This window comes from Pinus tabuliformis, chromosome Q (assembly GCF_031772625.1).
Source record: "Pinus tabuliformis cultivar Carrire ecotype Pingquan chromosome Q, CPIR1, whole genome shotgun sequence".
In the NCBI taxonomy this organism is placed as follows: Eukaryota; Viridiplantae; Streptophyta; class Pinopsida; order Pinales; family Pinaceae; genus Pinus; species Pinus tabuliformis.
This window is the reverse complement of record NC_142296.1, coordinates 178,082,506-178,098,170: the sequence shown is the minus strand read 5'-3', so window position 1 is coordinate 178,098,170 and position 15,665 is coordinate 178,082,506. Positions and strand designations below refer to the sequence as shown.

General features: G+C 38.2%; 2 protein-coding genes across 2 annotated transcripts in view; both read right to left on the bottom strand.

The window, feature by feature from the left end:
• TIM13 (translocase of the inner mitochondrial membrane 13) overlaps window positions 1-12,108 on the bottom strand; it is a 69,344-nt gene extending 57,236 nt beyond the window's left edge. The window contains exon 1 of the mRNA XM_089384151.1: window positions 11,753-12,108. Coding sequence (XP_089240277.1) covers window positions 11,753-11,866 — 114 coding nt within the window. The 5' untranslated portion in view covers window positions 11,867-12,108. The remainder of the gene's footprint in view (window positions 1-11,752) is intronic.
• On the bottom strand, window positions 220-2,636 carry LOC149218821 (uncharacterized). The gene is made up of 2 exons (XM_089382478.1): window positions 522-2,636; window positions 220-397 (listed from the first exon to the last, which is right to left on the bottom strand). The coding sequence occupies exon 1, from the start codon at window positions 2,453-2,455 to the stop codon at window positions 767-769; it is 1,689 nt and encodes a 562-aa protein (XP_089238604.1). The 5' UTR covers window positions 2,456-2,636; the 3' UTR covers window positions 220-397; window positions 522-766.
• Window positions 12,109-15,665: the final 3,557 nt, after the last annotated feature.

Genomic DNA, 15,665 nt, shown 5'->3' with positions numbered 1-15,665 from the left:
TGCTCTAGAAGCTGAAGAACTAGTAGTAGCAGCTACAGGAGGCTGAGGTGGACGGAGACCACGTCCTCTACTGGTGGTAGTGGTAGCCCGGGTAGCCCGGGTAGGCGGTGTCACCTCCTCCTCCTGCTCCTCCAACTCCTCCTCCTACTCCTGCTCCTGCTCCTCCTCCTCCTCCTCCTCCTCCTCCTCCTCCCCCTCCTCCTCCCCCTCATCCTGCACTAACCAATCCTCAGTGGGATCCATGAGAGGCCTCTCGGTCTCAACCCTCCATTCAGCAGTGGTGTCAATCCCATCCAATGAGATGGCTTCCGTATCAGGTGTCTTCTCTAGTTGTTTCACCCACAATCGAAGATTGTAGTAGACATAGACCATGTCATTAAGTCTATGGGACTCCAACCTGTACAAAGTTCATGAAATAATAAATTAATAATTAATATTATAAAAAAAATATTGTTTAAAACTTTAATGAATTCAAAAATTTATTTGGAAATTTGCAATATTTTAAATGTTTAAGTGTTAACCTATTGCGCTTCTTGTTGTGTATTTTTTCAAATACACTCCAATTGCGCTCACATCCCGAGGAGCTGCATGTTTGGCTGAGGATGCGTACGGCAAGATTTTGCAAAAGGGGTACTCTGCCACCATACATCTTCCACCATGCGTCTACAACAAAATTACAAAGAAAATTTTAAATAAACATAAGAAAAAAATGGAATTTGAAGAAACAATGAAATTTGAAACAAAGTTACAAAGTACATACTACAAACTAAAAAATACCTGGCATTTTAACCGTCCTATCAATGACAGCCATCTCAAAGCCAAATGTGCCAGCTGACAACTTATATTGCTCAATTTGTCTAGAGACCTCCATACGTTCTTCTGGAGTTCTCACCATCTTCTGGACACAGGTTAATAATCCTTCCACGACCTCAACATCAAAATTAAACCCACATGCATAAGAAAATGCAGGGTTCAGGAAAAGGCCAGCAGCATGAATGGGACGATGGAGTGTGTTGTTCCATCGCTCATCAATGACGTTCCATAGAAGGAGTTGTCTTTGGAACCCATCATCTCCCTTGTCATCATAGTAGGACCGAATGGCTTCTTTGGCCCTGTCCATGGCTTCATACAAATAGCCCATTGCGGGCTTCTCAGCATCAACCAACCGAAGAACCTTTACCAAAGGTTCTGTAACAGCGCACACCTCCTGCACTCCCGCCCAGAAGTCTTCCTGGTATGAAACTAGTCTGCAGACGGCCTCTCCTTCTGGTTTGCGGCTCATTGACGAAGCACGCCACTCCTCTGAAAGAAACATTCTCTTCAAATCCCACATAGAATTCAAGAGGGATTGAAGAGATATGAAACTCGTCGCAAACCGTGTAATGGCGGGGCGCACCAACTCTTTGTTGTTGGTGCATTTTCTCATCAAGCTAAGCACAGATGTGTGATTGTAAATAAATTTTGTGATGCTTTTTGATGAGTCAACAACCTCTTTGACAAAGGGAATTTTCCCAATGTCCTCTAACATCAAATCAATACAATGGGCAGCACAAGGTGTCCAAAATAAAGCAGGATGCCTGTCCATAAGCATTCTACCAGCAGCAACATAATTTGCAGCATTGTCCGTTATGACTTGGACAACATTTTCTGCACCCACCTCCAAAATAAACACATCCAGCAAATCACATAAAGTTTTTGCATCTTTGATTTGATGAGTTGCATCAACAGATTTGATAAACATAGTCCCCAAGGGACAACTAACCAAGAAGTTTATAAGGGTTCTCCCCTTTTGGTCAGTCCAACCATCTGACATAACAGTGCATCCTGTTTGTGCCCATGATGCCCTAAAATCCTCCAATCTTTGGGTGCAGTCACGCTTTTCATCTTGAAGAAGCCGGCCTCTGAAATCATGAAGAGAAGGGAGTTTGTACCCCGGGCCAACACTGGCAATAGCATCAACAGTAGGTTGGAAAAATGGATTATTCCTTATAATGCTGAAAGGAATATCACTCCAGAGGAGAAATTTTGTCATCAACTTGTCAGCTTTTTCTTTTTCAGTTCTTTTTAGCATTGAACCAATAGTTGGTTGTGAACCAGGTGTGGTTCGAGGAACAAAATATGATGATGCAGCTACCGGATTGACTAACGCTGCAGTAGAACCTGTGCCACTTGGCCCATTTCCTTCAGCTGACCTTTTTAGTTGCCTTTTGAGTTCTTCTTTGGCGTCTCTAGTGTGCTCTAATTCTCCCAATGCTCTCATGGCTTTTTGGATAATTTCAGCATTTGTCTTTAGACAGGGCCCCACATCACGTCCAGGGATTTGTGCAAGGTGGAACTTCAACCTGTACACCCCCCCGAATATTTCCTTTCCACACAACTTGCAATACAAGTTTTGTCTATCATTCGGAGTTTTAGGGTCACCATATTCCCAGAAAGGATCCAATTTCCTTGGCATGTTTGTTTTTGAATTTTGAATTTGCAAACCTATGGAAAAATAAGGATTAGGAAATAGGAATTTAGGATTACATAAATGATAATAGTAAATACAAATTACAATTTAGCATTTGCAAAATTACAAGCTAATTATTTCCAAAATCCCAATTTCTAAACCCAAGTTACCCAACCAAATGCCAAAAAACAATGAAAAATCAAAAAAAATAAACAATGTTTAAAGAAAATGAGAAAATAAAAATAAAAAATTGGTTCTCATAGTCATAACAAACAACCCATCCCAAATCAATGAAAAATTTCCAAAAATTCTTTAAAAACAATGAAAAACAAGGTTTTTATAGAACCAAAACAAAAAAAAATTAATCTACATACCTGGTTTATGGACAAATTGGTGATCTTGGCTTGGATTCCTCCTAAAATCGCTTGGATTCGCTCCCAAATCCGACGGCAACCCTCTCCCTCACTTCTTCTCCTCCTCCTCCGCGCGGACTGCTGAATGAAATAAAAGAAAAATCGATTTTCTATATAAAACGCCCGCTGCCCGCGCCTCTGGCGATTTTAACATAAAAAATCGTGATTTTTTCGAAAAAATCGCGATTTTTTCGATAAAAATCGCTATAAAAAAAAGTGGCGATTTTTATACATAAAAATCGCGATTTGAATCGGCTAAATGAAAAAATCGCGCTTTTACGATAAAATCGCGATTTTATCGCGCTTTTAACAACACTGCTATATATGTTCTTTATGGATTATTATTTACAATCATATAAGTCTTGTTGATTTGACATTAGTAAAAGGGAAATTGTTTAGTGATTTGATATCTAGGATAGAATACAAGGGGTTGATTTTACTAATGTCATACTTTTGTTGCACCACTATTATTACTGCTGCAAAAGAATATTTTTCAGATCTGCTTATTGACTGATATGTTGCCCTGATAGGGCTTAAACTTGTCACTTTGGTTTGGTTATCTTTTCTCTTAGAAATGCTCGGAAGTTTGGAACTTTGGGCTATTTGGAAGTGAAATGTTGTCCACTTTTCACTAATGTTTTGCACTTTGTTTTACAACAGCCCTAAGGCTGAATATTCGCACTACTAAGATTCAAGAAACCTTCTATGCTGAAGGTGAAATTTTTGTTTTAGATTGAACTTTGAATTCTAAGAAATTTCCACCAAATCAAGCCAACATTCATAAAATCAATATGGCAAATATTGCCAAGGAATATATTTTCGAAAACTTGACCAAATAAATGGTATAATTTTCAATGAAAGAGAATAGTCGTTACACACTTATAATATGATGGGATGGACAGGATGGACTTTGAAGTAGGAGAATTCGATCTCACCTACTAGAATCTTCGTTGTAGTAGCTCAAAAGGTTCCTATTTGAATCCTTCGGTAAGCATGATTTCAACTCCAAGTTTGTTTTCAATATATTCATCAATCTCTTGATAAGTACATACATTAATCTAGGACACATTATTCTCAAGTGTTATTGCATTTAGTCATGCCAAGAATGAAAACCCTAAGGCCTATTAAAGATGCTTTGATGTGGAGATTGTTGGGAAATTTGTTGGCCATGTTATTATTGGACCTTTCAAAAGTTATTTTTGAGAAACTACAGAGATTTCCTGTGCACTTTGTGCAGATGAGTTGAAAAGCGCAAAGACACTCCATTTCAAGGAAAGTCAATTTCTTAAGATCGTTACTAGTTTCGTAGATAACATTTCCATGCTAGTATATCTTCACTTTATGGCAGTTTGATGGTAGTATTACCAATCAAGTACTTGAAAATATGCAGTTTCTAATCTTTACAAGTATGTTGTCCAAAAGCTCGACATATGGTTTTTATTGCTTAAACTTGTTCAAAGGTACAATGGTGGGAATCCTCAAATTCTTCAGGAACCTTTTCAAACAACTCAATCAAAGAAAGCTTATATTAACATTTTTGATAAAGTGGATGTCGTAGGAAATACTTGCTTTGATAACAGTTTAGATGGTGATAATAAAGCAAAGAGAAATCATGCTTGAACCATAGTTTTAAAACTCAAACTCGGATTCGAACCGGCCAAGGATTGACTCCGACTCTAACTCCGCCTAATTGATTTCAATGAGTAGGTCTATGTAAAAAATACATTAAGTATTTATTTTTTTATGAAAACATATTTTTTAAAGATTTTCATTCATGTTTCCAAACTAAAAGCAATAGAATATAGAGAAAAGACAACATATGATCAAAGTATGCTCTTGAATATATCTATTATATCAAAATGGCACCTAGTACATTGTCCAATACATGTATAATATATAGATCAAAACAAAAACACATAACCAAGGAGGCTCTAAATGGCCTCTACAACAAAACATCACTAGTCACTACTACTACAGAAGCCAACATCATCTGGCTCAAGCTCTGAATCGAAGTCAGACGGGGAAACCCATGGTTCCTCATCTTCATCAACATCTCCAACTGCATAGTTGAAGATGTTGCTTGGCCATATGATGAGATGATTGATAATCAAATGTATTGCAAATTTTGTCATAAAAGAATTAATGGAGGTGGAGGGGGCATTCACATGTTGAAACAACACTTGGCTAGTATTAGAGGCCAAATTGTTCCATGTGCAGCACCAGCAAAAACAGATTGGAGAAATTAGGAAGGAGTTGCCAAAAAAATTTGAGAAGTTTGACGAAGAAAAAGCTAAGCAAAAAGAAATAGAGGTTGAAATAGGGAGGAAGAGGAGTATAAAACACATGATGGCTGCCAAGCACAAGTTTGATTATGAGTGCTCTTCTTCTATCCCTTACACTGATGCATCCAACCCCTTTCGCTATGTTCCTCCCTTTTTTAAGTCTATTCAAGAAAAGGGTAAGGGTAAAATTAAAAAGAAGGAAGTTATTTCACAGTCACACCCTCCTCTCCTCTGATAGTGCACATGGTCTTCAAGCTAATATAGAGGTCAAATGCAACCTACTTTAGATGACCATTGGAAGAAAGAATTGAGATAAATTGCATGTGATTACATTGTTAGATGGTGGTATGATGTTGAGATCCCCTCCAATGCTTCCCGTTCACCATATTATGAACCTATGTTTGATGCCATATTTGTTGTTGGAAAGGGCTTCAAAGGCCCTACTATGCATGAATTAAGGGGGCCTCTTTTGCGAAAAGAGGTTATGTCCATTGATGAATATTTGAAAGATTTCAAAAGCTCATGGGTGAAAACAAGATGCACCATCATGTCAGATGGATGGACTGATCAAAGGAACTATACCATCATATATTTTCTTATCTTTTGCCCACAGGGAACCATGTTTCTAAAATCAATTGATGCATTTGATAAGGTGAAAGATGCACGCTTGTTTTAGCATTTGGATGAGGTTGTTAAACAAGTGGGGGTGGCTAATGTTGTTCAGATCATCACAAATAATGCCTCTTGCTGGTAAAATGTTATAAGAAAACACAAAACCATCTTTTGGACCCCAAGTGTTGCACATTGCATAGACCTCATGCTTGAGGATATTGCCAAAAGCATAACAAAGTATATCTACAATCACTCATGGATTTTGAACCTGACAAGGAAAAACTCAGGGGGCAAGGATCTTCTTATGCCTACCATCATTAGATTTGCAACTCATTTTTTGACATTGCAATCTATGCTTTCCCAACATAAAAACTTACAGAGGATGTTTTCTAGTCATGAATGGAAACAGGATGGCAAAGATATAAGAAAGAAAGTTAATGAAGACATTTTTGGAAAAAGGCAGCAAAGTTTGTGAAGGTTGTTGAGCCACTCGTTAAGGTGTTGCAGTTGGTGGATGGGGAAAGATTGGCTATGGATTTCATTTATGAGGCTATGGATCAAGCAAAGGAGCAAATAAAGGCAGCATACAAGGATAAAGTGGCTAAGTATGGGCCCATTTGGGAAATCATTGATCAAATATGGAACAATCAACTCCATCGCCCTATACATGTAGCTGGGTTTTTTCTAAACCCAAGGTATCATTATAAAGCTCTAGAGGCAAAAGCTTTGACTGGGGAGGTTAGAGATGGATTGATTGAGTGCCTTGAGCGCATGGTCCCTAATGAGAGTGAGCAGTTGGAGATACACCAACAGATCACTTCTTTCAATAGAGCCACAGGTACCTTTGGCAAGAACCTAGCAAGGATTGCAAGGGAAGCAGATGATCCAGGTAAACAATTTCAATTTTCAAATTCTTATTTTGTTAAATTGTTTATAATTTGAAAGTTGGATATAATTTGTTGAGCTAACTCATTACTCAACTATGTTTTTTTGCAGCACAATGGTCGGAGGCATTTGGTAGCCATTGTCCTCAATTGCATAAGTTTGCAATCCATATTTCGAGTCAAATTTGAAGTGCTTCTAGGTGTGAGTGCAATTGGTCTGTCTTTGAGAGGATTCATACAAAGAAGAGAAACGTTTAGAACAAAAACGATTAAATGATCTAGTCTAAATGTCTAATAAAACCTTTAGCTAAGGCACAACCAATTGTTGAACAAAAGACCTAATAGAGATCCCATTGTGTTGGAAAATATTGATCCATCCTCAGATTGTGTAGCGGAGAGTCAACCAACAGAGTTTGACCCTAATGAGGATATTGATGTTGATTTGGATTTATAGATGGAGGCAATATAGACTGTTCAATTAAATGCAGATCCACTAGTACCAGCCCCAAGTCCTCGAGCTGCAGGCACTTCCTCTACTCAGCCACGACGCAGGCGCATAGCTCGTTTATCTCAGCGTTCAGTTATTGCGCCTGCAAGTGCTACTACTTCTACAATTCTGTGTTGCAAGGGTACCCACACCCAGGGGTGGGGTTCTCGAACCCGTCCCTAGTTCCCGCACCCAAGTACTGAATTCGGGTACTGGTTCTTCCCAGACGAACCCAGAAGAACCGGGTTCTTCCATGAAGAACCGGGTACTTCAAAAAAAAAAATTGGGTTCTTTTCCTTTAACGGGTTCTTGGGTTCTTGGGTTCTTCAGGTGCTTGGGTTCTTGGGTTCTTCGAGTTCTTTGGGTTGGGTTCTTCGGGTTGGGTTCTTCCGGTTCTTCCGGTTCTTCATAAAAAAACTATATTAAAAATATAATTAATAATATACAGTTGGATTAAGGTTAAGAACAAAGTGCATACATTTGTTGTAGGAGATAGATCACACCCACAGACAGAGGAGATCTATGCAGAATTGCAGTGACTGACAGGGTTGATGAAGGAAGCAGGGGATGTACCTGATGTGCACTTGATGCTGCATGATAAGAAACAGGAGCAGCTGGTAGTGATCATCACATGATGTGCAACAGGAGTGGTGGGAATCTGCATTGTTTTACAAAAGGAAGAAGCTTATATTTTGTTTGTGCTTTTCAGCAAGTTGTAAAGACCACTGAAGTCTCATCAAAAGCGCAAGAAGTGCATATGTCGTAATTGCCACTATTCTGCTAAGTTCATAAATGAGGTCACCATGCAGGAAACCGTCCTGAGTGATTTAATCCACTTCATTATTTCCTCAACTCTGTTTTTTTGGGATTTATATTGAGGCTTAAATAAAATAAGTTAGCTGGAAGTGCTATATTATTCTGTTGGTGTCTCTACAAAGGGAGTGGAGGTTTGAGGACTGTTTACTGTTTTCATGTATCATGCCAAAGGCTATATCTCCCTAGGGCATTTCTCAAGGACAAGAGCCCATACAACAAGTTTGAAGTAGCATGGGTATTTTCAAAAATTTTAGGTTGAAGTTACATCAAGATATTCAAGTGAACAAAAGATGTGAGTGGATTGTCGACCTCCTTGGATATATGATTGCAGAGAGCTTGTCTGGGCAGAATAGGGATCGGGCTTCAGTTAGAGACCCTTTTTCTTCCTTGGAGCTTCAAGTAATGACTTATAAATAGCAGTAAAGGCATTTTCAGAGACACTCTTGTTCTATTTTTGCTCATGATGAGATGTGTTGAAATTCAAATCTCACATAAATACATATAAGATGTAGATGTATGCACACAAATCGATGCATACACATAGACAGACATTAATGGACATAGAGAGAACAGACATTAATGGACATAGAGAGATGCACGCAAGAATTATAGTTTATAGTTGTAATGTAATATTCCAGACGCTTGCCAGCAAGCTGTATAATTGACTTTGTACTGATTTCATGTGTTTCATTTTTGGATGAAAATATGGTGCAGCTCTAAATTGAATAAGTTAATTGCATCAAGCAACAAACGTTATGCTTGTCTGTATAAAACAATAGTTAATATCTTCACTCTTTTTTATGGTAGCTAATACTGGGGACTTGTGTTTGAGGGTCAAACAGGTAACATAACAATTGAGAAAGGTCTGAAATTCTGTTGGATTTGGAAAATAAAATGAAAGATAAGCATAGGAAGAGAAATTGGAAGCATGGAAAAGGATGGACATTATAGCAGTGTGATCAGACAAACAATGATGCCTGCAATGTTAATATGGCAATATAGAGTTAGGGAACAAGTTTGACCTGCAAAACTGTATTTGATAGGATGCTTGCGTGGTATGCGGTTTCGTGGAACTCAATGACAGCAAGATATGCTGACCACAACTGTTGCATGGATGCTTTCCAATTTGTGGCAGAATGCTTTGGTTTGGCATAAATCCAAACCAGGTGATCTTCACTATTATTCTGAAGGCATGTGCCAGACTGCCATCAGATGAAAATGGTAAGCAGGTCCATTTATGCATTATCAGAATGGGTTTGGAAAAAATATACAAATTCAAATTTCATATATATTATTAATTATATTTTTTCAACTTTAATATATTTCATATATATTATTAATTATATATATATGAAATATTAATTAATAATATGCATGTTTAAATGATTATCATTAAAGTTCTTGTTTAAAATTTAAAGTTGAAAAAATATACAAATTCAAATTTCATATATATTATTAATTATAAATTTATAAAATATAATTATTAAAATTTAATATTATTATATTACCCGACGAACCCACGCACCCTGTTTCCAAAAATGCCGTCCCCGTCCCCGTCCCCGTCCCCACGTTTCCTGGCAACATAGCTACAATTGCAGTTGGAGATCTTGATGAAGAGGAGGAGCCATGGGTTTCCCTGTCTGACTCTGATTCAAAATTTGAGCCAGATGATGTTGGCTTCTCTAGCAATAGTGACTAGTGATGTTTTGTTGTAGAGGCCATTTACGGCCTCCTTGGTTATGTGTTTTTGTTCTAATCTCTATATATGACATGTATTGGACAGTGCACTGGGTGCCATTTTGATATAATAGATATATTCATGTACATACTTTGATCATATGTTGTCTTCTCTCTATGTTATAAAGCTTTTAGTTTGGAAACATGAACGAAAATCTTTAAAAATATATTTTTTCATAATAATAAAAAATTATTTAATGTATTTTTTAGAAAGACGAAGTCATTGAAATCAACTAGGTAGAGTTGATACCGAGTCGGAATCGGAGTCAGAGTCGACCCTCGATTGGTTCTGAATCTGAGTCCGAGTTTTAAAACTATGATCAAAAGAATCAACCAAGGATGCAAGATCTTACTAGAAACATTGAAAACTATGGGTGCAAATATGTTTTAGGGAAATACAACACAATGACAAACAATTTGACCAATTGGGCCATCGCCCTGCCAAAACAAACTTTGAAGCTAAAAGCAAAGGATGGCTCAAAGACCATCTCGCTATCTTATTTGTAAAAATGGCATATGATTCAAAAATCCAAATTCCAGTCATATTTATGTCCTTCATAACAAAGTTTGAAAAAAATAGCAAAGATTCAATCTCTTTAAAAACAGATCAATACTAGAAAATTCATATCTTGCAATCTTTTGAAGGGCTTGATACCATGATGGGCAGCAAAGAATAGCAAAGAATGGTTCAGAAACAATCTCACTCCATCCTCATCCATAAATTACTAAATTGTAAAATGATTCAAAGACATGAGAATTCCAGTCAAATACATGTTCTTCAGGACAGAGATCCAAAACTCAGCAATGATTCAAGCTCTTCGACAGCAGTCAATACTAGGAAATTCAGATCTTGCAATCTTTCAATAAACTACCATGACAGAATGAGGAAATGTAATGCAAAAGGAGAACCAGAGCTGGCAAGGACCAAGAGAGAGAAATGATGGCCCCTTTGCCAGTGGCAGTGTTCCTAGCCCCCAATAGATACATGCAGAACTTGGCAGACAAGAATGTACAAAGCGCAACTGACATTCCAAGTGACAAAATAGGGGTTTGTCTCCTGTACCATGTAATTTTTCACTCTACCGTGTATATTTTAGTTTTCTGGTCTAAATAGGCACAACTGAGTAATTGAGGAAGGATGACAAACAATGTAGAACAATGTAAACTATCCACCTAATAAACGGATGGGATGTATTCAACAAAAGATAGCAATACGTAAGGCTTCGGAGTTCAATTAAAGCTTGATAAAAGAGGAGTTATCAATGGCATGTCAATGACTACCACAAAGTTCACATCATTACAAAAAATAAAGTAGCAGAGCTAATGGGGCCAAGATTTTAGTTTCTTTGCAGAGGATCAGAGCAACATGTGAAAAAATAAATATTCGAAGAAGGGATGCCAAAAACTAAAGTGCTCATCGGGTGTGTGATTGTTTGCAGAAATTAGGGTTTTAGCAGAGCGGCGCGAAGGGAAAAAGAGCAATACATCAAACGCCAAAAAAAGGGCTGTAAAACGGAAGAACTAAAAAATTTGCATTAATAGAAAGTTAATAGTAAAAACGTAAAAGTTCTACCTATCATAATGTACTCACTGATTAGCCCTTGCTAGGTGCACGTCAGGGTGATTTTGATAGAACGGCACCTCTGCTGCAATGACCCATTGCTAGGCGCAAGTCCAGGTTTTGATAGAACGGAATCTCTGTCGCAGCAGCTCAACCAAAAGGGCCGCATTGATAGTGAAACGAACCGCTTCGAGCGCCTCACACATTTGTGCAAATTTTAATGCTTTAAAAAATAAAAAGGATATAGAGAAACAACTACTCTGTACTCCCCGGGACTCCCAGTTAATATGCTATAAGCTTTTGCAACCAAACCCTAACCCGCTTCCTAAGAGAATGCCCAAAAACTTATTTAACTGAAGGCAGCTGAGATACATTATGCAATGGAATTGTTAAACCAAGCTCATAACATAGGTACTAGGAGGCAGTCACTAAAAATACAATCAGGATACATAAAGGCAAGAACAGAGGAGAAAACGGCATTTGAATAGGTTTTGAATTTTGTAAGGAATACCTCCAGAAATTCCTCGGCATACGCCTGAGCAATCTGGTTCTTCAATTGGTCCATGATTTGCTCACTTGAAGGTGTTGAAGACGAACCCGGTGATGGTGAAGAGAACGGATCCATCCCTCTGTATGTATTTGGACCTCCACCTCTCTCGACTGCTTCACTCGTGTAGCGCCCTTACGAATCCCCTTCCAACTTGAAAAATGTTGCCGTCCGTTGCTCACCAATGTCTTCACTGCTTCCGGCTTCCTCTGGACATATATATAGTAGCAAGTTCAACCCTAGAAAGGAGCAAATCCCACCATGCTCGATTGGCATAGACTCACGGTCTCACCCTTTGTGCCACGTTAGGGTTGTGTGCTTGTTTTCTTATTTAGAGGGCTCAACTCGTCAAGCTCATGCTGGTATGATATCTTTCCCTATGCCTTTGTTAGGATTTGTATAAATGGAGTGTAGCTTTAAACGGCTAGATTATTAATCTTCAATGATGGAGCATTTAGCTTTGGATGGCTAGATTATTTATCTTCAATGATGGAGCATTTAGCTTTGAAGGGCTATGGAGTATTTAATTAGATAGTTGTTTAGTGTAATGTTGAGTTGGATTGGATCAAAGATGTTAGTTCCGGGAGAGGCTAAGTTATATTGAGTTTTTTAATACACATTCCTGAGTTGTTTTTAGAGTGATTTTTTGGATTTTTAGTGGAAAAAATTGAGGTGAAATTTTAATTTGTGCTATTTAACTAGTTTTTTCATTGTATATATAGATTCAGCACTCTGAAAAACTCTTAGGGCACTTTGATTATGTGAAGGTTACCCATCGAGCTTCTGATTTCAATAAATTCTTACGGGATTTTAGAGAAATTAGACCAAGGAAAAAAAACCAACTGAAAAACTTCCAAAAAATTACACTAAAAACAACTCGCATTTAAAATATGATTTAATGTTCATAGAATAAAGAAGTAAGAAGAACATTAATTTTAAAGTAAACAATTTTTTTATTTTGAGCCAATTATAAATATGATAAAAAAAAATAAACAAAGTTGTCTATTAGTTATTTCATGATTTAATAGAGATTGTTCAAACTTTTACTAGCAACTAAGTCATGTACATCATGGAATGATGTTTTAAGGGGTTTTACTTAATTTTGAATTAAGTTAGATAGTAAATTATTTATGTTTTGGATCAATATGAACTCTAGTGTCTTTTATTATCAAATTTTAGTGGCCAAAGAAAAGTTTGTCACAAATTAAAGAAGTTACGCAAAGTAGGATGGAGAAAGGCATAACCATGAAACATTAGCACATGGAGACCATTGCTTATGTGATGCATTAATAAGCAGCCACGTGGTGCAACGGCATATGAGGTAATTTGGCCATGTAAAATATTGTTGTTTTTTATTAACGAAATGTGCAGAGATCAAACTTGGTGATTTGTGTGTCTTGTGCGATTGGTTCTTTTATATTTAAGAGCATATAGCGTTTGAGGGTATTTTAAGAACCAAACTCAAGACCTCCTCTAATAGAATAGAGAATCATATCTATGGTAAGCTGGTTTTTACTTTTATAATGTATTGGATCATATTATGTATAAATGGTAAATATGTGGTTACTATCATGGTATTTAAGTGTTACTCGAGCTTAAATAAATAATTTAATTTGTAAATTACTTAAATATGTTAGTATGATTCATGATGTGAAGTTAAGGCTAAAGTTTAACTAGTGAATGGATAGGGAAGTAGATGATCTAAATATGCTTATATATATTTGTTGTAGCGGCTACAACACTCTCCAAAATTTTGCCTTAGTTTCGTTTTGGAGCTTCCCTACCAACCATTTTTAGCAGCATGTCTTGCACTATGAAGTACATAGGCTTCAGCTGAGTTTCAGTGGCCTGTCGGCCTGTGTATGTCAGCTTGTTTGTCTCCCTCCCACAGGCCGGCATTCTGGACTTAGACTATTTACTGACTAAGACACTCCCCCATAAAATTGAGGAATTCTAGAGGGGAACCAGTGTTCCCTCCAGAAATCGCGCAAATCAATTGGGCAGCCTGCTGGGCTCCAGAATTGCGTAGAACAGTCAGGCAATCCTCCTTCAAAAAACTGCACAATCTGACCCAGCGCTGCAGCTCAGCCTAGAAATTGCACAATTTTGAGAGACAGTCACCTGCTGACTCCAGAAATTGCGCAATCCCTCAGGGACAGCCAGCCCAAAAACTTTGCAAAGTTTCATTCCAGGCTCGCAGACTGATGCATGTGCCTTCAGGTTGGCTGGTTCGCTCCAGGACCGAACAAAATTGATTTGCATGCATGGGTTGCTTTTCCTGAATTAGCAAACAACAGCATGCAAAAGGCATCCCTAGATTTAGGGATCTATTTTTAGCAACTGGAGGTTACATGCAAAGATCGTTCTAGAAACCTCCCTCCAAGTGTCGCTTTTTCCTAGATTTGTGACATGCGCATCATAACCTCGATCTTATCAAAACTTGTGAACTGGACGTTGTAGAGCTCATTCCTCACATCGATCTTACAACTCTGACATCCCACATCGCATCCACGAGTCTTCGACACTTTCAGCTTAGTTGTTTCAGGGTGAGTCGACTTCTCATGTCTTGCGCTACGTTTCTATCGCTTTTTGTGTTTCGCTTCGTGTAAGTGTTGTCTGTTTGATTTTAATGAGCGCTTGATGTTATTTTAATATATGTTAGCTTGTAGAAGCATCATTTCAGTTTTCGTTTGCATCTCACTGTTGTCACATGCATGACACTATTTTTGCACCGACGGTCGCCGTTGCGGCGACCCGCTTCACACACATGCATGCTTTCCCATTTTCTAAATCCTGCACTTACTGTTTGCATGCATGATCATTCACTCTTGTTTACACTCAGTTTAAGCATGCATTTAGACTTATCATGTTTTCAGTCATCCGTCAGCGGGTTTGGGCTGCCTTAGCCCGGACCTTGCCTTGCTCGGCTAAGCATTGCACATTTCTAGAAGTGAAGGCTCTGCCTTCCCTCCAGAAATTGTGCAAGTCTAGCCCAACACTGACCTCAAGCTTGCATTGCGCAATTCTGGGCGGCAGTGCCTTGCTGTCCCCGGAAACTACATAATACAATTTGTTGGCTTGCATGTCACTGCTAACTGGAATTGTGCATTACGCAATTTCAGTCCTCAGTGGGCCAGGCTGGACTATGCATAGCGCAGTTCCAGCAGTCAATCAGCCTCCCGGCAGCCCAGGTTGTGCCTTGCGCAGTTTCGACAAACAGTCTCCCAGCCTCCCAGTGAAAATTGTGCAATCTTCATCCAATTTGTTTTAGTTTTCAACTGACAGATTGCTTGTCATGAATGTTTGTAACAGCCCTGGTGAAAATTCCATGTAAAAACATATAAAATACCATGGATGATGGGACATGTATTCCAAGCTGAATGGTGGGCAGGACATCCTAGTGGGTGTTCATTTGGTTGTTTATGATTAAGTAAATTGGCAAAGGCAATGGCTAAAGAATTAAAGAGACAAAAAGGTATTTTGGCTCATTTATTTATGAAACTAATGAAAATTAGGAGAAAAAGGAGGTGAAAGGTCATAGGTTGCATGTGAGGAGGAAAATGAAGGAAAATAATGGAAATTATGAGAAAATGAAGGTGAAAGGTCGCAGGTTGCATGTGAGGAGGAAATTGAAGGAAAATAATGGAAAATGAAGAAAATAGAGGCCTCATTAATAAAAAGGCTTCTAAGGATCGGTTGGCAAGCTTCTTCCTTTCAGTGTGAAATTTTGTCAATTCGGTTTTGGAGCTCTCTCATTATTCTCTCTCTCTCTCATACTCTTGGATACTTAGAGTTTTCTTGGAGCACTCATGGAGGGTGTAGCATACCTGGATTCTTGGAGCAAGAAGGAAAAGGAAGAGAAGGAAAGCACAAGAGG